Source organism: Macrotis lagotis, chromosome 1, assembly GCF_037893015.1.
Source record: "Macrotis lagotis isolate mMagLag1 chromosome 1, bilby.v1.9.chrom.fasta, whole genome shotgun sequence".
Taxonomy (NCBI): domain Eukaryota; kingdom Metazoa; phylum Chordata; class Mammalia; order Peramelemorphia; family Peramelidae; genus Macrotis; species Macrotis lagotis.
The window spans coordinates 500,112,683-500,136,523 of record NC_133658.1 but is presented as its reverse complement, the minus strand read 5'-3'; the positions used below and the strand labels follow the sequence as shown (position 1 = coordinate 500,136,523).

The following is a 23,841-nucleotide window of genomic DNA, read 5'->3' as shown; positions in this document are numbered from 1 at the left end:
TTTATAGATAAGAAAGCCAAGTTGTTCAGTGGTTTTGAGAACTCAGATGATAAAATCACAGAATTTCACAATTGTAAGGTATCTCAGTGTCTCTTTGGTTCCACACATAGCCAAAAAAAGAATTCTCCCTGCAGCACATGCAGCACCTGGTTATTCAACCATTATTTGAAGACTTCTACTGAATGGAAGCACACTAATTGCTTCATCAGACTATTCCACTTGTGGAATAATTGTGAGGACATTTTGTCTTAAGATCCAGACTAAGTTTGCTTCTGCATTATCTGCTCATTGCTTACAGTTTTCTGAAACAGCTATCATGTTATCCTCAAATCTTTTCTTTCTCCAAGCTAAATATTTCCTGTTCTGTAAACTAATTTTCATAAGTTAAAGGCATGAATTCCTTTACTGCTCTTGTTTTCTTTTTTATGTTCTCCATTTGAAAAATATTATTCTTTAACTGGGTTTCCTAGAACAGAACACAGTATTTTTGATATGTTCTGACCAAGGAAGGGTATAAATGGATCTCTTAACTTCTTATTCCTGAAAGTTTTGCTTCTCTTAATGTAGCCCAGTTTCATAACTTTTTTCACACCCATATTGACCCTTTTAACTAATTGAGCTTAAATCCACCAAACCCGCCAGATCATTTTTTAGACAATCCACTATCCATCTGATTGTGTATATTCTATATTATTATTATTATTATTATGCTCTTGAAGTTGATTTTTTTGAACCCACTTTGAAATTTGTCCCTCTTGAATTTTGTTTTGTTCTGTTCAGTCTAGTTTTCTTACCTGGCAAAACTTTTTTACATCTTCACTTGTCTTTCAAAAATGTTAAAGAGCATAAACTCTAGCCTAGATTCCTAAGGCATTCTACTAGACATGTTCTCTCAGGTGTTTTTGTTGTTTTTATTCTGATTTAAATTGTCTAACTTATTCTGGCTTATTCCATCTAACTTAGGAGATACCAAATAAAATGGGTATTTCCATATACTTAGAGCTGACAGTAGGATTGTATGTAAAATTGCAGATTACATCTTGTACTATCAAATATATGAGTTAAAACTGTAGCTTTTGTGTCCAAATAGCTTCTTTCTCAGCTTCCTTCTATTCTGTTTTCTTCCTTTAAAGGAAAAAAAAAATGCCAGAAACCCCTTTTTTTCTGTCTTTGTAATTTCATGTCTTCATCATTGGAAAAAGAAAAACCATACTTTTGTAAGAAATAAACATAGTTAAGGAAAAGAAAAAAATTTAAATGTATGCCCTGTTCTGCATCTTCTATCTATTAGTCACTTTTGTCAGGAGTGAATGATGTGCTTCATCATCAGCCCTCTAGAGTCATAGTTTATCATTGCATTGATTAGAGTTCTCAGTTTCAAAGTTGTTTTTCTTTATAAGATGAAAGTTATATAAATTGTTTTTTTAAGTTCTGCTCACTTGTACTATCATGTTGAGAGTTCTGACCATTAACCATTTCTATTCCTTTTAGTTTACCACATTTTCCCATCTTTTTCACGAAAATGGCAAACAAATACATTGCTAATATCTAGACAAACTATGACATTGCTCTGCTTTAGTAGTTTAATAACTTAGTAGAAAAGGAAGTAAGTTTTGTAAGGTCTGACTTTTTTTACTTTTTTTTTTTTGCAAGGCAATGGGGTTAAGTGATTTACCCAAGGTCACAGAGGTAATTATTAAGTGTCTCAGATCCTCTTGACTCCAGGGCCAGTGCTCTATCTATTGTGCCACCCAACTGCCCCAAGGTATGACATTATTGATGAAGTTATACTGCTTTTTATAATCATTACTTCCTTTTCTATAAATTAATACTTTGTTGAATTTATTCCATTCAAATTGCTCTATTATTTTATTTTTTTCAAATTATTTAAAAATTTATTTATTCAAGGCATTGGGGTTAAGTGACTTGCCCAAGGTTACACAGCTAGGCAACTATTAATCTGAGGCCGAATTTGAGCTCAGTTTCTCCTGATTCCAGGTCCTGTGCTCCTATCCATTGTGCCACCTAGCTGTCCCTGCTCTACTATTCTAAACATTCTTTTCTATTCTTTGAAAACCAGTACATTTGGCCTCTCCAGTGAATCTCCCTTTGCCCTTTCCTTTCTCTACTATCTTTCACATATCATTGACATTGGCTCTGCAGTATCATTTGTCAGTTCTTTTATGATTATATCTTTTATATTTTCATCTAGGATAGGACATTTGAATTTGTTAAGGGTGGAGGTTCTTTCTTAATTATTTTTTCACTTAGCCATTTTCTTCTTTTTACCATTCAGAGGTCATTCTCCTTTGCAGAGAAATGAATTTAGAACTAAGTAATTTTCTATCTTGTCTTGTCACTTTCTCTTTTAGCCATTCCCATACAGTGATCCTACCCATTCTTTGAGCTGTTTCTTTTCCCTCAATTCAATAACACAACTTCCCTCCCACCCCAAAACCAAAACAAAACAAAAATATCCATCTTTTTGTTGTCACTGTATTTCCTTGCTAGTCTTAGTTCATTCTGAACTTTGGCACTCTGTTCTCTGTATGAGTGTGTGAGTGTGTGTGTGTGTGTGTTTGTATAGTAAAGAAATCTAAGTTAATATTTACATTAATCCATTAAAAGGGGAAATAGAAAAATCTACTTTTCTCATACCAAAGAAATGCATAAAGAAATTAAACAAATGCATTTGACACATGACCATATCTAACAGTGTATTCAGTATTTTGACCAATGGACCTTTCCTCATACTTCTCTGCTCTAAAGAATATATATTTTCATTACTTCTTTCTGTGAACCATCATAATTTTTACCCACACTTCAGCTTCCTTTTTAGCATTCTTTTGATTTACTAATCCTTTTGATTCTGCTTATCAGTTTATCCAGAATTTTTCATGCTTCTCTGAATTTTTCCCATTAGTCTCTTAATTATCTCTTCACTTAGCCATTTTCTTCTTTTTATCCATTCAGAGGTCATTCTCCTTGGCAGAGAAATAAATTTAGAACAAATTAGTTTTCTACCTTGTCTTGTCACTTATTCTTTTAGCCAAACCCATACAATGGTCTTGATATTTATACAGTATCATTCCACACTTTTATGCTTACCCTCTGTTATTTACTCTCATTTCCATGTTGTATACATAGCTTAGGTTGATATGTGAGTTTGCTGGGAATCCACACTGGTTGTTTCAGACAAACTTTTCCTCCTTATTGTAAGATTTTCCTGTGTTTTCTGAATTTCATTCAAGAGCATCCCATCCCATTGGGCCTGCTTTTGTTCGGAGAATTTTAGTCCATAGAATTCTACATAGTCTTCCCCTGAACCTTTTAAAATCTCCTCTTTGAAAATCTCGGGGATATATCAATGGCTTTCTTATACTGGCTTTCTTATGTATTCTAAGCTCTAGGAAGCAGTTGAAATTTTCCCTCAAAATTTTCATCAATCCTCATCCAGGTTGTTTGTCAAAAGGAAAATTTTCCCCTTTTGATTCTCTGCCTTCTGAAGGATGAATTTTTTAGTAATTCAGATCAGGAAATTATTAGCTGCTTTCTTTTTGAACTCCAGTATATATATCTGGATAATTGAAATTGTCTAATATAATATTATTCCTCAAGAGTTGAAAGACTAGTGATCATTTGTACCCATATGATTGAAGAAATGTAGTCATCTTTTTTGATAAGCTTTGAGAGCATCTCTGTTATTTTGTGAGTATATGATTTAGAAAGAAATCTCTATTCCTGAAATCAGGTTAATCTCATTTCTCATTGGATTATCAACCACTCACTTCCATTTTATTCTGTCTCTTATAACATGATCACTTAGCAGTACTTTTAACTTGATCATTATTCTCAGAGCATTAAACTTTGTTTTTTAGCTCTAAATGTACAGGTCTCCTGATTGCTAGTTTAAGACCTTTCTCACTGTATCTTCAAAGCATCTCTTCCCTTGGTAGCTATGAATTGCCATAATGTGAAGGAAGAGAGAAACATACTGTGTTTCTTCTTGGACCATTCACTGTTTCTCTACTCCATTGATTGATTCACTGATTCTCTATACTGTACTATTATTTAGGTTGAATAATAACAATTAAATTTCATTTATTGTACATAGAAATCACCATGAAGTATGTTTTTTTTATGCATGTCATATAGAGGGAAATGAAATTTGGAAGATAGAGAAAAATAGAGGAAATATTTTTAAAATTAACACATTTGTAAAAGAATTAGATATTTTCCCCTTCTTTGACATAGTAGGAACTAAATTCCAAAGGTATAGAATATAACTAAATCAGTTTCTTATTAATTTTGAAGTTAAAATCGAGAATCAACATGGATTAGAGACTAGAGAGCCAGAAGCTGGTCTCCACATCAGGACCACTGGACTAACATTCCATTCTTGACACTAGTGCTCACCTGAATGAGTTCTAGGAGTTTTCTCCTTTAGGAGCTCTCTGGTCTAGTTTTTATTCCTATTCTTAAATCTAAAGAAGTTGCTTGACTCTATGTAGGTACTCTGTAAATTTCTTGTAATAATTATTCATTAGTGAAGAGATTTATTCTTTAAAAGAATAAATGTTATATAACATAATAGCTGTATCATTTTTACATTGGCTTTTCTTTAGGAAGTTTTGGATATCTTTCCATTTTGAATTCTTGTCTGAAAAAGGGAAGCATCGATGGTAGAGAGAAACTTTATGGAATTCTAAAAATTATAATGTCATGGAAGAATGACCACGAAGATATTTTTCTTTTCAGTTGGTAGGTCATGCATTATTCTATTTCTCTTTTTTCTGTATATAAAATACATTTCTAAAAATCACTTGTTAAACTAATAATATTGTAGAATATTAAATCCAAGATAGTTATCTAAAGGCTAATGATGAAGTTCAAATGAATTTCTTTAGTTTTTTGCTACTTAAGAATATTTTTAATCTTTCATGTTTTTGTTACAGCTGTTTGAAAGAAACAAGTCCTCAACTGCTTGGTTTAAATATAGAAATAATCCACTTGCTTTCCATATTACTGAAGTATTCTTCATCTCTTTTGGTGGATGATGACTGGGACTTCATCATGTGCTCAATGTTGGCTTGGTTAGAGGTAATAGGTTTTCTTTTATTTCCACATAAGCATAAATAATTCTCTAATGTGTAAAAATAATTGTTTATTAGTTAAGTGTATACATATGAATATATATAGTATTCTCATTTACAAATGAAAGTTACTCTCATATGACTTGCTAAAATTCATAAATCTAGTAAAAAGACTAAAATCTAGGACTTCCTATTTCATATGTATTTTATTTCTATTATTTTCTCTCTCTCACTTATGCATCAGTTATATCAATTAATTAATAAAATGAAGGATAAAAAATTGCTCACAAACCACGTATTCTGATGCTATTGTTTTTCTCTTCAAGTGCTTTTTCTCATTACCTTCTGCTATGAAATTTCTTTTCAGCTTTGTTCCTTAAAGCAAGAGTCTTTTCACATCATATTTCTTAGCTTTTTAGGAATGTATATATTCCCCAAAATATCATACAATGGAATTGCAAGTACTCTACAGAAGTATATTAGTAGTGATCAACTAATCATTAACAAGTATTTGTTATTTTTGCCTGTTTCTTGACAGGCACTGTGCTAGGTGCTGGCAACACCAACAAAACAAATGAAAGATTTTTATGGTGGAGGGAGATATAGGGGAAAGGGGGCTGGTGGTTAACATTCAGTACTTGAATCTAATTCTCAATGGAATGAGTTAAAAGTGAGAAGATTATAAATAAATTGAGTTCTCACCTAACAGGGAAATAGGAGGGAAAAAGGAATAAGAGAGAGGGCTGGATTCAGGGAAGCAATGGTCAGAAGAAAAGCATGCTTTAGAAGAGGGACAGTATAAAAAGAGAAGGACAAACAGAAGAAGCAACTTTGAGGGTACTACCCCACACACATCTGATTGGGTAACATGACAGAAAAGGAAGTAACAAATGTTGGAGGAGAAGGGGGAAAATAGATACCCTAAAGCTCTGTTGATGGATTTGTGTTCTGGTTTAACCATTCTGGAGAACAGTTTGGAACTATGTGCAAAGAATTAATAAGATTGTATATAACAATATACAGCAATAGCACTACTAAGACTGTATCCCAAGAGATCAAACGAAAAGGAACTATATGTACAAAAAATATTTATAGCAGTTCTTTTTGTGGGAGAAAAGAATTGGAAATTGAGGGGGTGATCATTATTTGGAGAATGGCTAAATGAGTTATATATGATTGTAGTGGAATACCATGTGCTGAGAAAAGACCTAAATGGAGAAGGAAGTGAGCAGAAATAAAGGTTTTTTTTTAAAGGAATAAGTATGGGAGCAGCTGACACATGAAACCTTATTCTTACTTGAACTAGTCAAAAGGAGGGAAGAAAGACTACATACAATACTCACAGGTGTTAGGCACAGTACTATATTTTATTCAACAGGAAAATAGGAGAAAAGGAGAAGGGGAAATTGGAGAGCAGAAAAAGGAAACATTCATCCCGAGCATAGCAAACTCTTAAGGATAATACCTATTTATAACTTTTTTTGAGGTTACAAAGAATAGGAATGTGAGGGAAGTGGGTCCCCATTAATTGGGAAATGACTGAAAAAAATATTATATATTAATATGATGGATTACTATAATGGTTTAAGAAATGATGAAGGGAATAGTTTCCAAGGAACCAGAGTAAAATAGTTTTTTTTTCCCTTTTAGACATGGCCAATGTAGAAATTTGTTTTGCTTGAATATATATATATATATATATATATATATATATATATATATATATATATATATACACACACATACATATACACATATATATGCATATACATATATATATTTTTTTATATGTATTTTTCAAGGCAATGGGGTTAAGCGGCTTGCCCAAGGCCACACAGCTAGGTAATTATTAAGTGTCTTAAGTTGGATTTGAACCCAGGTACTCCTGACTCCAAGGCCAGTGCTCTATTCACTGTGCCACCTAGCCGCCCCATATATATGTGTGTGTGTGTGTGTGTATGTATATATGTATACATATATATATATATATATATATTTCTTTTTAATTTTTTTTCCCAATTGCATGCAAAGGTGGCTTTTAGTATTCATCCATTTGTAAGTTTATGAGTTTCACATTTTTCTACCATACTCTCTTCCCTTCCCCCCTCCCCCCATGACAGTTAGCAATCTGGTAAAAGTGGTACATGTGCCATCATGTTTAACATCTTTCCATATTAGTAATTTCTAACAGAGTTTGTTTTCTTTTGGCCTTGGCCTTGGATTGGGGAAGGCAAGAGAGGAAGGGAGGGTAAGGGGAGGGAAGTGAGAAAAGGTACTTTTTTTTGCTGATTGAAAAAAATAATTTATAAAAATGGTTTATGTGATCCCAGGTAAGTCACTTCTCTAAACCTCAGTTTTCCTACTTTTAAGAAATATTGTGCATTTTCTTTTTCATTTGATTATTTTAAGGATTGAATGAGATAATATTCCTGAAATGTTTTATAATATTTAAAAGTAACTCCTTCACTCACCTGGTTTGTTTTGTGCTTCCCACCCCTCCTTTGTTCTGCCTTCCTCTACCTTCTCTGTTTTGTTGATTCTTCAAATCAGTGGGACCATAACAAGGAGAGGAAATTTAGTTAAATGATAAACAGGGATGTGAGGAAGATAGGTCAGGTACTGTGCGTCTGTGGCAGGAATTAACCATATTGAAGAGCCACCTTCACCCCTGCTGTATCCTGTCCTCTGACTATCCTAGCTCAAGAATTAAAAAAAAAAAGCCAAGAGCTGGAACCTTTAAGGTGATGGCAGCAGAATCCCTGAAACAAGATAGGAGGTAGCCATGATTTTTCAGAAGTTAAACACCATTGTTTCTCAGTTGCTAAAATAGTGAAACTTGCCATACCATGCTTCACACTCATTAAATGGAATGTATAGTCACTAAAAATGTTCCAGACAAGGAATACTCAGCCTAAAAATAGAATCCTAAAGTCTTAAGATGGTCCTTTTACTAGTTTTCATTTTCCCAGTCACTGTGTTACCTAACAAAGAATATTCTGCCCTATGATTCTAAGGAGAAAGTGATTAAGTGTAATGGTTTCAGTGTTAATACTCTTATTTAAGAAACACCCTGAATATGTCCATCAAAAGCAAAAAAAGTTAAAAGGTTGGTTCATTCAGTGTATTGCAACATAATGGATTTGTTTCTGTGTCTATAATCATTGTTAACTGCCCAAGAAGCTGACCATTGAAATGAATCCTCTTCTGTTGTGGTAATAAGTTATAATCAGTATTCATCTCTGTTGTTTTTTTTTTTGTCATGGTCCTCTATGATTCTGTCATTTGTATTCTTTGAAGGTATTTCTTCTATAAAATAAAAATAACTTTCATTAAAAAATATTTAAAAGTAGAATGTAAATACGTTGCTATTATTTTGACTGATTTTAATAGTTAGAAGTTTGCTTTTAATTCTACCTGATTTTTATTCCAGACAACCAGTGAAAATCATGCACTGTATTCTGTTCCACTTGTGCAACTGTTTGCCTGTGTTAGCTGTGATCTGGCTTGTACTCTGAGTGCGTATTTCAGTTCCATAAGCAGCAACCTTCCTGTAAACCTCATCAGTGAATGGCATGAGTTTTTTTCCGAAGGCATACACAATTTACTTTTACCTCTTTTGGTGAAGATTACAGGCAAGTAAAAAGTGAAATAGTGTCCTATTTTTGAAATGGTAGCATGCTATTCATGAGATTTATCTGTAAAATTATCTATAGATTCATAACTCTAGATTAACATATAAAAAATTGAAATTAAAAGAAATTGAAATGGTATAATAAATTTTGAAGTATGGAAAGGGTAAGATGAAGAATGCTGTGAGTCAAAGAATGCTGAAAGTAGAGATTGTAGCAGCTGTGTTGCTTTTTATAGCATTCAGATAATATGATAACAATTTATAACTTAGGAGTTGAACACACGAACTCGACAGAAAATTCCAACTAAAACATTTGCAGGAAGGAAGAGAGTGTACAGAAATAAACCTTTTATTTTCTTTTCCCCTAAAACTTAGTATTTAATGTTCTTTTTAAATTTTGAGTTCCAATTTCTCTCCCTCCAGTTCTCCCCCACCCACTGTGAAATCATCCAATATATATAAGACCAAAAGAAATTGAAAAAATTATTTCACTGTGCACTCAGAGTTAAGTAGTTTTCTCTGCAGTGGTGAATAACACTTTTCAACAGTTTTCTTGAATCATTGTCTGGTCTTTTATAGTTGATCATCCTTAAAGTAGTGCTGTTACTGTGTACATTAATCTCCTGATTCTCTCACTTCACAAACCTTTTTTCTCTTGTGATATTTTTATTTTTTGAATTTTACAAATTTTTCCCTAATCTTGCTTCCCTCCCCCCACCCTCTAAAGAAGGCAGTCTGATAATCTCTAGTTTATTTCCATGCTATATATTGATCTAAAAATTGAATGTGAAATCATATCGTTAAGGAAAACAAAATACAAGAAAGCAAAATTGCATAGTAAGATAACTTTTTTTTAAGTTAAAGGTAATGGTCTTTGTTTAAACTCTACAATTATTTCTTTGGATACAGATGGTATTCTCCATCGCAGATAACCTAAAATTGTCCCTGATTGTTGCACTGATGAAATGAGCAAGTCCATCAAGTTTGATTATCAACCCCATGTTGCTGTTAATGGTGTATAGTATTCTGGTTCTGCTCAAATTGCTCAACATCAGTTCTTGCAAATCCTTCTAGGCTTCTCTGAATTCCCATCTCTCTTGGTTTCTAATAGAACAATAGTGCTCCATAACATTCAGTTTCCAATTTTTTGCTACCACAAACAGAACTGCTATAAATATTTTTGTACAAGTGATGTTTTTTTACCCTTTTCATGATCTCTTCAGGGTATAGACCCAGTAGTGACACAAACCCTTTTTTTCCCTAATATGACAAAAATATTTACCTCTCCTACTTAACTTTTTTTAAAGTGCCATAAACAGTCAAACCTTAGTTCTAATTAGAAAGTTTGTTTGACTTGCCACTTATTACTGTGAATTTGTTGATCATGTTAGGAGAGCCAGTTGGAATACAAGTGCTGTGAAAACACTTACCATCAAAGTCTAGTCAGTAACTATGTGTATTATATAAAGTCTTTCCCAAACCATTTCTTTTTCTTTTGAGTTCTATAGTATATAAATAGTTCCCAGTTTTTTAAATTTTTTTATCTATTTAAGGCAATGGGGTTAAGAATGACTTGCCCAAGGTCACACAGCTAGGAAATTATTAAGTGTCTGAGGCTGGATCCAAACTCAGGTTCTCCTGACTCCAGGGCCGGGGTTAAGAATGACTTGCCCAAGGTCACACAGCTAGGAAATTATTAAGTGTCTGAGGCCAGATCCAAACTCAGGTTCTCCTGACTCCAGGGCCAGTGCTCATCCAATGTGCCATCTAGCTGCCTCTAAGAAGTTCCCTGTGGAGAAAAAAGAAAAACAGATAGAGAATGATCTGAATCAAAGGAACTTTGGTGTTATGCAAAGATGCAAATGGGCATTTAGTTGTTTAGGAAATTTCAAAATTCCTCTGCTTTTTACATCAGGGAGGCCTAATCTTAGATTGTTTTTTAAATAAAAGAAACATTGAATTATAACTGTTAATGAGGGAAGAAAATGATAGTAGATTGAATACTTAAAAAAATAGGTTAGCACTTATAGATCTTTATCCCAGAGTTAAAAAAAAAAGGATGGGGAACCTATTTGTCAAAAAAGTATTTATAGCAGCTCTTTTTGTGGTGGTTAAGAATTGGAAATCAAAGGGACATTCATCAATTGGACAAGGACAAAAAAAATGATTATATATATGATTTTGATGGAATGTTACAGTGCTATAAAAAATGAATAGGATGCTTTCAGAAAACCTGGAAAGACTTGTGTGAACTGAGGCAGAGTAAAGTGAACAGAATGACTTCACTATTCTCAGCATTACACTGATCTAAGACAATACTAAAGGACTAATGATAAAGCATATTATCCATCTCTAGAGAAAAAGCTGATGATGTTTGAGTAGTCTGGAACATGCTATTTTTCACTTTTTTGATACTTTTTTGTACAAAATTACTGATATGAAAATGTTTTTCATAGTTGCATATGTGTAATCATCTGATTGCTTATTGTCTTAGGGAGAGGGAAAGAGGAAAAGGGAGGGAAGGAGAGATAGAATTTGGAACCCAAAACTTAAAAAAAATTTTAAAAATGTTTTAACATTTCAGGAAAAAATAAAGTGTATAAAATTAACAAAAACCACAGAGTGTAGGGGTGAGAGCAAAACAAAGTTCAGACTTTTAAAAGATACAAATGAAGCATTTTCTAGGTACAAAGCTTTGTGCTATTTAAATTTTTACTGTCATTCATGTACCCCAATGAAAAAACTGACCTAATTACTTCTACCCATTAATTAAAAAAAATTGGGGGAAGGGAAATAAATACACACACATGCGTGCGCGCGTGCACACACACACACACACACACACACATATCTGTGGAGAGAGAGGAAGGTTAGGACAGAATACTTCTTTTGGCCAAAGACTATTGCAAAATTAAGTTGAATAATAATACTCATCTGAAGACATAGTAAGAATATCTAAACTCAATAGAAGACTTTAAAAAAAAGAATCAACAGCATAAAAACAAAGGTGAAGGCCATAATATTGTATTTGTATGTCTAGGTAATAAAACAACTCACTTTATTTAATTTACCTGGTATTAATACAATTCCACAGCTATCCATTGATTTTTCTTTCAAGGATCAGTTTTAGTAACTGCCTCATGGGATCTTTTTGTTTTGTTTTTCTTTATTAGAAGAAAGCAAAGATATATCTGAAACATCTTTTCAGAATTCAGTGCTGATACCTTTGGGCGAAACACTAACATACATCTCAAAGGATCAACTGCTCAATCACAAACTTGCTGTTAGAGTAACACCTGACCAAAGGACAAATCTTCCAGAACATCTCCAGACTTTGTTAAATACACTTGCCCCATTACTTCACTTCAGAGCTAGACCTGTGCAGATTGCAGTTTATCATATGTTATATAAGTAAGTATTCAATTAATGTATAAGTGACTTTTCCAGTCATACAACTAATAAGTCTGTGAAACTCAATTTGAAGTAAAGTTTTCCTGACTTAAAGGTCCAGCAGTCTCCTTACTGCACCACTTAGATACACCTACTTTTTCAAGTCATAGCATTATTTTATAAAACTAATTATAGAATTATTACAGAATTGGATGGTGTCTTAAAGTTCATCTAGTCCTTCACCCTTATTTGACTGATAAAGAGGTATTTAAAATCAAAGTCTTACTTCCAAACACATATTTATTTCTTTTTAATTATTGTTGCTTACTTTAAAAAAATTTCTAAGCAAATTATTTGAAAACAAATTTATGTGAAGTTAAAGATGAACAAATACAGAAATACATGACCTTAAAATATATTCACATTGACAGAGTTAATATTTAGTAGTAAAAATGTTGTGTTTTTATGATTTAAAAAAATTGTTCTCTATTAATTTTAAAATAAACTGATATATTTTTGTTTTAACAGAGCAGATACTAACCCCCCAAAAATCCAAGTGAACTGCTTTATTGTTTGCAGAAGAGAGTAGGTGGTTTGGGGAAGAGGAATGTCCTTGAACATCAAAGTTAAAAAGCAATTTTGTTGTCTCTCAATGTTGACCTTATTCACATTTGTTAATTATATGGGATTATTATGTGGGTTATTCAGCTTCATTGTAAATCACTTCATATAAGTTCTAGCTATATGATAGCTTAACTACATATATGCATTTACATGGTTTCAGAAAATTTGTCCTCATGCATTATTTAAACTTAATTTTCTAGTAAAAAATAAAAGTTGTTAATCCTATGTGTGTGTGTGTGTGTGTGTGTATAAAACTGAGCATACAGGAAAAAAAATTTAAGTTAATGTTTCCTTCATCCATTAGGTTGATGCCTGAATTGCCAAGATTTGATGATGATGATCTTAAATCATATGTTGATGAAGAAGAAGAACCTGCCTTGTGAGATTTTAAAAATTTTAATTTTAGTTAGCTCTTTTTAATGGCTTATAGTTATTACTTTTAAAATTCCCATTCAATAAGTTGTTAAATATTTTACAGATAAATCAAATCAGTATAATGTATAAGGTTTTGTGAACCTCTGTGACACTTAACTTTTTCTTAAAAAGCAAAATTAAGTTAGTTCGGAAATTTCTTAAAGGTTAGGAAAAATTTGGCTTGGTTTTATTGTTGTATTTCAAGGCATGAGATTTCATTTAGTACATAAATCTGGATTTCTTCTCAGAGAAAATCCTCTTCAACAATGCAGCTAGGCTGTCTTCTAACAAACTGCCATCTTTAGAAGTTGTCAAGGTAGCATGACTACCCAGTGTCATATAGCCAATATATGTGCCAGAGTTGGAACTTGAACTCCCAAGTTATCCTGAATGCAAAGTCAATTCTTAATTCACTATACCAATCTCCTGGATGCATTATTAATTGTAAATTACTTAGATCAAATGAACAAGTATTAATTAATTACTGTTTGTCTGACATTAATACTGAGGATATGAATTAATAGAAGGGACTGTTCAAAAATTCAAAAGTTCAAAAATTGTCAGTGAATTAGAAAGTAACTTCTGAGAATTGAGTAAGCTAATAGCCTCATAGAATCATAGATAAAGGACTAGAAGGGACCTCATAGAGTATCTAGTATAATCCTCTCATTTTGTAGATGAGGAATCTTGAGTTCCAAAGAGATTAAGCGAATTGCCAAAGTCATACAGTAAGTGTTAAAGGTGAAATTTGAACCCAGGTTCTCTGACTCTAGAGCCAGTGCTGTTTATTCCCATTGGTTAGATTACCTTGGCAATAATAGAAGACTGTATAAGAGATGTCGAAATTGGGCACCTCAAAGACCTGGCAAAGGAGTTGCACAGCCATGGAATTTTAAAGATTTGAGGAAATCATTAGTCTAGATTGCTCATTTTACAGATGTGGAAACAGAGGATAGAAAGGAAGTGACTTCCCCAAAGGCTATTTAGTGGAGCCAATCATGAAATCTGGCTGGCGGGTTTTAGCTTCAGTCTTTAGCTCTTCCATCACATTAATTTGCCTTTTTTTTTCATCTTTTAAAGTTGTCAGGACTCATTGGAAATTTTTCTCTGACTCTGACATTTAAAACTTAGTTTTTAGGCCACACAATTTAATAGTTAATTTATAAATTATATTGCTTTCTAAATTTCTTTTTTTTGTCTAGAAATTTTTTCTCCCAAATTTTGATTATAGTTTCATCAAAGACCAGGTAAGCTACTTACATAGGTAAAATAAGGACTCAGGCCAACTATGTTTTTTTAATGAACAGTAAAAACACTAGACAGTTGTAGGATCATAGAAGGAACTTTAGGACTGTAAATGAGAGGGACTTCAGGGATCATAAAACTTTAGGGATCTCTAAAATTTTAGAGATGAAGAAGACCATGGAGGTTGGATGACTCACTCTGTTCCTACAAGTACTCAGTGAGAGATTTATTTTCTTTTTCTAAAGTCACTTCAAATGATCTCCAATTTAATAAGAAGGAAGGTAATAAACATTCATATAGAGCCTATTTTGTGTTAAGCACTTTACCAATATTAATGTAATTCAGTCTTCACAACAACCCTATATATAGGTGCTAATATTACCACCATTTTACAGATGTTGAAACAGAAGCAAACAAAAGTCAAGTGACTTGTCCAGGGTTATACAGCTAGTATCTGAGGTTGAATTCAAACTTGGGTCTTTTTTACTCAAGGTCCAAGGCTTTAGGCACTTAACCACTTAGATGCTTTTTTGTTTAATTAGATATCCTGGCATTTATTAAAAGACTTCAAAGGGAGTGAATGGAAAAATGATTTATTAATTGCTTATTGTATGCCAAGCATTATCCTAAGGACAGAAATAGAGTGTACTTCCTTTAGATTCAACATAGAGAAACCTCATCCTTTTGGACATCCTGCCTTCAGCTTTGTTGCATGAGAATCAAGAAGAATTGACTTTAAATAGAAGTTAAGATATGATTTGGCGGGTTTCTTCTTCAAACTATTTCATATATTCGTCTGTGTATGTTGTATGTTTCTTCTAGACTCTTTGAGGGCAGTAATATGTGTTGAACATAGACTAATATGAATTTGAAAAGTTTAATTACCCGATAAATTTGTTTCTTTTTTAAGGCTTATTTTTTTGTTTTTTGTTTAAATTTTTACATTTTTTTTTTATTTTTAGGTTTTTGCAAGGCAAATGGGGTTAAGTGGCTTGCCCAAGGCCACACAGCTAGGTAATTAAGTGTCTGAGGTCGGATTTGAACTCAGGTACTCCTGACTCCAGGGCCGGTGCTCTATCCACTGCGCCACCTAGCTGCCCCTTGTTTTTTTAATAATCAGTCCTCTTGGGGCGGCTAGGTGGCACAGACCAAGGAAGATGGGAACCAAGAATAGGACAAAATATATATATACTTCATCCATTCTCCTTTCATAATGAGAAAACATTGCTACTAACTTACCCACAATTAATCTTTGGGAGAAATAAAAGTTTGAATCTTTCTTAATCTTGATGAATATTAAATCTGAGAACGTTTCCAACTGTTTGTTCTCTCTTAAATATTAGATAATTGTTTCATATGTATAAGCTTATATAAAAACTCTAATCCTCGTCCTGATATGGGTTTTCTAGAGTTATTGCAAATAGGTTACAAGCTTTGGCATTTCTGGGAAAGCTAGAAATGCTCTTTGTACAGATCTAGTTATGGTTTTCATGTCTGTCATATGAAGGCCAACCAACCTAAATTTTGGAGGGCTTATCATGAAGTTGCTTTTAGAGAGATAAACTTTGTAACTTTAACAGCTTCAGTACACTTTACAACAAATTATATTCAATATCAGTAGAAGAATATGCACCAAACAGTTCATGAAACCTTATATAAGTGAAACATATTATTCTCCTTCTGATAATTATCATAATGCAGTATAAATGATCATTATAAGAAAAAATGTTTTGCTTGCACTGTTTAAGAACTTAAGTACCAAAATTACTATTTTCTTTTTTTTTAAAGCCTTTATATGGTTAAAAAGGAAAATAACCTTAGTAAGGTGAAAGAAGTTTTGGTTTGGAATGAACTGGGTTACTTGCATAAATTTCCTTTCAGTTTGCATAATTGCCTTCTTGTATCTTGAATTTAAAAATGTAATTTAAGGAGACTGAAGTATTTAAATAATGGGAAATTTGATAGTAAATTGGTTCTGAAGATAGATTTAAATTTTAGAAAATATTCCATAATCTATAATTTATTATTAATTTCTAGGTCACCACCCATAGCTTTGATGACTGTTCTTGGCATCTTGGAAGATTTATTAGAAAATATTCTGGAATGTTACCCTGTTGGAGAGTTTGCTGTCATTCAGCCATTGAGTGAGGAGTTCTGTTATGTTTTGGGGTACCTCCTGACATGGAAATTAATACTTACTTTTTTCAAAGCAGCTACATCTCAGGTATGTACAAAGTCATTAGCTCTGCCCCCTCTTATTCTTTATAACCCACTAAAAGAAAGTCAGGAAAGTGGATTTTCATCTTATCTGAATAACTTTGAACCTAGTGTTTTTAATCTTCCTTACATATTCTTCCAACCTCCCGTTCCTTATTTCCTTCTTTCACCCCCATCCTTATTATACATGTTCACTTTCTCACTCTTCCCTGTTTGAGTATATACTCCTGAGGAGTTGCCCTAGCCTCCTTCAAATTACTGTGGAATTTGTTTTTAATAGACTGTAGTCCCTGCCCCAAGTAGCTTTTGGAGGGAAAGGACTCATCCCAGATAGATATTAGTCCCCTTTCCTTCAAGATAAATGTTACTATGTACATTGTGTCCTTCCCTAGTCCACATGGCTGGGTTGAATAACACTTTGCTGATTTTAATATAGAAAGTTCAGATAACTTGACTGATAAAACACTCTAAACCCCTTTATCAACTTGGAATAAAGAGGAAGGTTGTATGCTTTATTTTTAGTTTTCTGGAGCCAAGACTGACTACTGCATTTAATCTAAATCTCAATTTTTTTAGTGACTTCCTATACACTTTGGTGATCCACTGTTAATATTGTCCTTTTGATTCTTCATTCTGTATCATTTCATAGAAATCTTGAATGTTTTTCTGAGTTCCTTAGGTTCATTATTGTTTATTCTATGATAATAATGCATTGCATTATTATATCAGTTTGTTGACTTATTTTCTTCAGACTGTGAATACCTAGTTTCCACCAAAAATTCTTTTTCATCTTTAATAAGTTCTTTGAACTACTTATTTGTTATTGAGATTTTATTTTATCAAATTTAGTTTATGTGATCATAGTTCAAAGAAATCAATTAAAATGATCTAGAATTAACATTAATGAAATTGTGTGATAGGTTTTGTTGCTGTTTTAGTTTGCTTTTTATGTATTTATTTTTTGGTCTAGACCATAATTTCATTGGTGCAGGGAGCTTCCTCTCCCAACATACCTTAGTTCCTAAGTTTTAGAGAGTTGCCTGAGGCATTGAAAAGAAAGATTACAACCAATCTTTGTTAGCAGAAGATTTTTTTTGTCATTCTAGAAAGATTTTATTTATTTTGAGTTTTACAATTTCCCCCCAATCTTGCTTCCCTCCCCCACCCCCACAGAAGGCAGTCTGTTAGTCTTTACATTATTTCTATAGTATACATTGATCTAAAGTTGAATGTGATGAGAGAGAAGTCTTATCCTTAAGGAAGAAAAATAAAGTATAAGAGATAGCAAAATTACATAAAAATGTAATAGTTTTTTTTTCTAAGTTAATGTGCCCAGCAAACTCCACAATTCTTTCTCTGGATACAGATGGTATTCTCCATTGCAGACAGCCCCAAATTGACCCTGATTGTTTATCAGTAGATTTAAAAAAACCTCAAAATTCAAATAACTCTGAACAAAACCTTTTTCCTCTTCTTCCATTCTTTCCTTTTCCTCCCCATTCCCCAATTAACAAAAAGTCCAATCCACCAGTTTTGGAAAAACTATTTTCTAAAACAGTGAACTTGAATATCACAGTAATTATTTACATTCATGAAACATAAAGCAACCATATGCATCAGGTATTAACCTCAGTTATAGATAAGAAAACTCAGGCTCTGAGAAAGTAAATGTCATTATTCCAGTTGCACAGATCATAAATGGTAGAGCTGAGACCCAGACCTAGGTTTCTTGGATTTTGAGTTCAGTTTTTCTTTCCTTTTGACTTTTCCATCAGGGAATTTTCGGAACCAAATTTTAATCAGATAATTGTACTATTCAAGTCCCCTTTTGAGCATCCATTATATTTTTAGCACTCTATCTCAGTGTAGGGTTTATGAAAATTGATCTGCTGCGATTCCAGTTCTCAGAGTTCAGCCTGATCTTTTAAATATTTAAAAACACCTACAAATAAAATTGTGGTAAATGTAAATAATAGAAATATGATCAAATGTGGATGGGGGAAGGGTATTCAGGGAAGGCTTCAGGATGAGTGAGCTTGAGCAGGAATTTCAGCATTGTTTTCATTTCAATAAACAAGTAGCATGTATATACAGAGTATAGTTGGGGGACTGGGACAGAGAAAGGTAGGCACAAGGGTGAGTAATTTTATCTTTCCTTATGGGGTATATCCTTCCATCATAGGATGAGGCTTATGACAGTCATTCCTGAAACAGACCTCACTCTTCTATAATCAATCTGGTCCAGGACTTCATTTATCTCTCTACCATGGTCAGGATCAGGAACTGGACATCTGACCTGCAGCCATACTTATGGTCTCTCAACACAACACACTCTCTGATTTATTCCCCCTCTTTCTCATGGATTGACAGTCAAATCTTATTACCTTTTTTAGGAATGGTCTCAGAAAGAACCAGGGCCTCTAAACCCAAAATAACCCTTGCAGGCTAACTTTGACTTAGAAAACCACACAATCTAGATTGAGTTATATTTTTTATTTTGTTAAATATTTCCCACTTATAATCTTAATTTGCCACACTTAGGAGTGTTGGGATTGCAGGGCAGCTTGTTTGATACTGCTGGCCCTACAGCTATGGTACCACTGAAAATCTCTTTGTTTCTGAATTGTGATCTATCTAGATTGAAGCTCCTTTCATTGTTTACCCTGCTCTCTTCTTCCATATTAGCCTCATAACCTGTTCCACTCTTCCCCAATTTCCCAGTATGCCATCCTGAATTCCAACTCTGTTCACGAACTGCCCTTCAATATTAGACCTATATCTTTCTCCAGGAAATTATCTTGTATACATTTCATATTCATTTAAAATACATTTTGCATTCATGTAAATGTTTGCTTCTAAAAAATAATGCATTCTGAGGGGGGGTTATTGAACAGAAAAATCTGAGGAGGTAACAATTATAACAATAAGTACATAAGAGAGGTAACAAAGTACTATGAAAAGTTTGAAGGAGGAAAGATCCATAGCAACTGGGGAAATTATGTGAGACTTATTGGAGGTGACATTTGAATTAGGTCTTGAAGAATGAGTAAGATTTTGATAGATAGACAGAAACAGTTAAAGGTAAAAATGGTATTCTAATACAGGGGAATGGTATGAGCAAAAATACAAGAAATTACCAACTACATACAGGGAATTTTTGAATACTACAGTTTAGAGCATAGAATGTGATAGGGTGGCATTAAATCATGAAGGGCCTTGAATGTCAGACTAACTTGAATTTTTTCATTCTACATTTATTGAAGGGTTTCAAGCAGAGTATTATCAGATTTGTGCATGTAAGGAATGTAAATCTGGCAGTCACATGAAGTCACATGATTGGAGTATGGGGCAAGACTGGATATGGATTAGGAGGCTATTCGAACAGCCTAGACAGGTAGTAATGAGAGATTTGAAAGAAGAAAAGGATATAGTTTAGTGTAAAGAACTTTCTAAGCAAGTGCATGACAAATGAAAACTTGGAAATTAATAAATAAGTTTTAAATAATAGACAAGCAGGTTTGCTGTCTGCCTCAGAATCTAGGTTGAGGTGATGAAAGTATCATAGCATCTATATATAATAATACTTACAATATTTAACAAAGCACTTTACATATATTGACTTGATTTACACAACAATTCTGGTGGATAACTATGTTTATTAGTCCCATTTTACAGACCAGGAGACTCAGGCTGAGAGAGGTTAAGTCATTGCCCAGCAACATACAGCTATTAAGTCTCTGAGGAAGGATTTGCTAATGTTCCTACCCTGTTCACAGCATTGCTTGAGTAAGCTGGAAGACAATGTATAATCATAGTGCAAAGTTAAATTATATTTGATGCAAATAGCAATTGAAAACTGGTAGGATTTTTAATTAGAGGAGTGATGTTATCAAAATAATTTTGAAAAAGTCAGGAATATCATTTCACTTAGTAGTATCTAAGTTATTGTTCAGGCTTCTATCCTCATTTTTTGAATTACTTCATGAGAGCATAGATTTAGAATTCAAAGAAACTTTACAGCTAGCTCAGCACCTCTCATTTTGCAAATGAGAACACTAAAGTCCATGGACATTAAATGACCCGACTCAGGTTATACATAGGTAGGTCAGTTGGAGGTGAGATTTGAACCCCACTCCCCCCCATTTTCATACCTTGCTTTATCTGTTTTTTTGTGTTTCTCATTATAATTTAACCTAGAATTGCTAACATGACTTTTTTCTCCATCAGCTTCGTGCTCTTTATTCATTGTACCTTAGAAGGACAAAGAGTTTGAATAAGCTGCTCTATCACCTGTTCAGACTTATGCCAGAAATACCCACCTATGTAGGGACAGCTGTTGAGCTCCCGAATAAGGAAACTAAAACATTCTTTACAGAAGAGCTCCATTTACATGTCAGAGGTCAGTAAATTGTTTTTATTCTCTGCTTCACACTACACACACACATTCTTCCAGGGAAAGAACTTAATTTGGGGGGGGGGGATACCTTTTTCTTTAGTCTCAAAGTCAAGAGAAATCATAATTACTGACAGAAAACTGACATTTAAGATGTTCCAGAATTTCTCATCCAAATAGGAAAGGAGAAACCATATTTTTTTTGGTTCTGTACAGAACAGGGATTGTAGTGGTCATTGAATATGGTTAATTCTGAATTCTTTAGCATGATAAACCTATAAGATTTTAGTAGATAAGAGCTAGATGTGGTTTTGCATACCTAAAATCCCTACTTCCAGAGAGGTTAATGCTCACAAAATCTCGAGATTGGGAATGCTGACTTTTATTGAGCTATGTGTTAGCATTAAATCCAGCACTAAAATGATGAGCTGATGGGAATATGGGGTTGAATTAGGTACCCTAAGGGAGGGAGAACTGGCATAGGTCAAAAAAGGAGCATATCTCCGTTGCCTGATCAGTAGTTTGGGCCCATTTGCAGCCACTGCATTTCCAGCCCATCTTTTAAAAAAACAAAAAACCCCATTTACAAAATATATAAATACACACACACACACACACACACACACACACGCTAAAAATGACCCCCGTTCAGCTAGAGATATGCCTAGATGAGTGATCTATGAAGATAAATTGGATTGCCTAATAAGGAACTTTAAAAGCATGTTAAATATTAGAGATGTAAAGATGAAATTAGGCATAGTCCCTTAAGAAACTACTAAGTTAGGTAGAAAAGAGAACATGAGGTGCCAGAGAATATTTCACTTCTCTATTGGAAGTGTTTTCATTTCAAATTCTTGTGTCTCCTCACTTAACAAAGAGTTTTCACTTTTTTACCCATTTAAAAAAATTTACCAGTTTGGTATGCAATCAAGTCATATTTAAAATGTAGAGTATAAAAGAAATTGAGACACTTTTAAACTATTTAGCTTCTTTCATTAAAACTGATGAAAATCTAGTCTTTTTTCCTTAATGGATCTGTGATTTTTACCAGTGTATGAACTCCCCAGTATAAAAACTAAGCTAAGAAATGTTCTTCTGAATTAGTAGATAAACCTGATGAGTCTTATTTATACACAGATGGCAATTCTAGGAGATAAAAGTATTTGCTTCTTAGTTGCCAAAACTAAATTTGGCTCATGGTTCATTCTGCATGCGAAAGACAAAAAAAAAATAAGTCAGCTGACAGCACTGGGAGCTAGATCTTCTTTGCATTTGGTGGTTTTGTTGCCAATGAATTTTAAGGAAAATGAACATCTTTTAGATATGTGTGTGATATGCGTATCTGTGTGTGTGTACACATGTAGATATACACAGATAACTAAGATTTTTTTTTCTCCCCCAGAAACAGCAACCCTTACGTCACAGATTCCCCACTTGGCTTGTTCTGTCTATCAAATCACATTAAAAGATTTGCCAGCTATGGTTAGACTGTGGTGGAATAGCTGTGAGAAGCGTGTTTTCAATGTTGTAGATAAATTTACAAGCAAGTATGTGAGCAATATGCTATCTTTTCAAGAAATCTCTTCTGTACAAACAAGTACACAGCTATTTAATGGCATGACGGTTAGTATATTTTTTAACTTTCAAAACTATATTTAAGTATATAAAAATCATTAAATTAAAATTTTATGAATGTTACTTTTATCTTGTTTTTAAAGTGAAAGATTGTATTTGTGAGTATATCAAGACTAGAAAATGTTGATTGTAATGAAGTCAGTACCTTCATTCATATGAGTACAGTGTGCAAGACATTCATACCCTATATTTTTGTGCTTCATATCTAGACTACCAGCTTCACAATTCTATGTATTAATAATTTCTGTTCCCCCGGCACTTAGGATGGTGTCTTGCATATAAGCATAATTGTTTCTTGATACGAGTCTTATCAAAGACTACATTTATAAATAGGAAATTCTTATGTATCAGTTTTTCTTAAAACCTTTGAGTACTCCTATAGCAATTTTGGTTTGAAGATTGTTGTTCTTTTTCTTCCAGGTAAAAGCTCGTTCTACCACAAGAGAAGTCATTGCTACTTATTCAGTTGATGATATATTCATTGAACTTATCATTCAGCTTCCTTTGAATTATCCACTGGGCTCGATAACAGTGGAAAGTGGAAAAAGAGTTGGAGTGGCAGTTCAGCAGTGGCGTAACTGGATGCTACAGCTAAGCACATACCTCACTCATCAGGTGAGTTTCAACTGCAATATTGATTAGCTTTCCAAACTAAATCAGAGCTACTATCTGGTTTCCCCAAAGTGGGAAGACATTTGAAAAGCAAACAGTTTTGGTTATAAAAGCACATTCTCTGACTGATATTGTACTTTTTTTCCCTTTCTTGCTAGAATGGAAGTATTATGGAAGGTTTGGCATTATGGAAAAATAATGTGGACAAACGTTTTGAGGGTGTTGAAGATTGCATGATTTGTTTTTCTGTCATTCATGGTTTCAACTATTCTCTTCCCAAGAAAGCTTGCAGAACATGCAAGAAAAAATTCCATTCAGCTTGTTTGGTAAGATTAGAAAAAAAATGCAAAGGATATATGATACTTAAGACACAAAAGCAAAAATTTTTATCAGTATTACCTAGTAGACTAGGAATATTATTGAACTCTATTTCAAGTGACTAGTCTAAAAGAGTCAAACAAGGAAAAGATCTTTTTGGTTGTATGCTTATGAAGAGGTTGACATAAGAGATGAAAGTTGATAGGCTTATTGCTACAAGAAAGCAACTTTGGTGTTCTGTTGTCTTTGAAATGTTTTTTAATATTTAT

At 33.3% G+C, this 23,841-nt stretch overlaps 1 protein-coding gene across 4 annotated transcripts in view; it reads left to right on the top strand.

The window, feature by feature from the left end:
* LTN1 (listerin E3 ubiquitin protein ligase 1) overlaps positions 1–23,841 on the top strand; it is a 104,666-nt gene that overhangs the window by 80,522 nt on the left and 303 nt on the right. For 2 of the 4 annotated variants that reach the window (XM_074213953.1, XM_074213951.1), the window contains 10 exons: positions 4,626–4,761; positions 4,956–5,100; positions 8,524–8,725; positions 11,898–12,135; positions 13,043–13,117; positions 16,435–16,621; positions 20,842–21,013; positions 22,410–22,630; positions 23,063–23,257; positions 23,413–23,580. In XM_074213953.1, coding sequence (XP_074070054.1) covers positions 4,626–4,761; positions 4,956–5,100; positions 8,524–8,725; positions 11,898–12,135; positions 13,043–13,117; positions 16,435–16,621; positions 20,842–21,013; positions 22,410–22,630; positions 23,063–23,257; positions 23,413–23,580 — 1,739 coding nt within the window. The other 2 variants (XM_074213952.1, XM_074213954.1) reach the window with 2 other exon arrangements.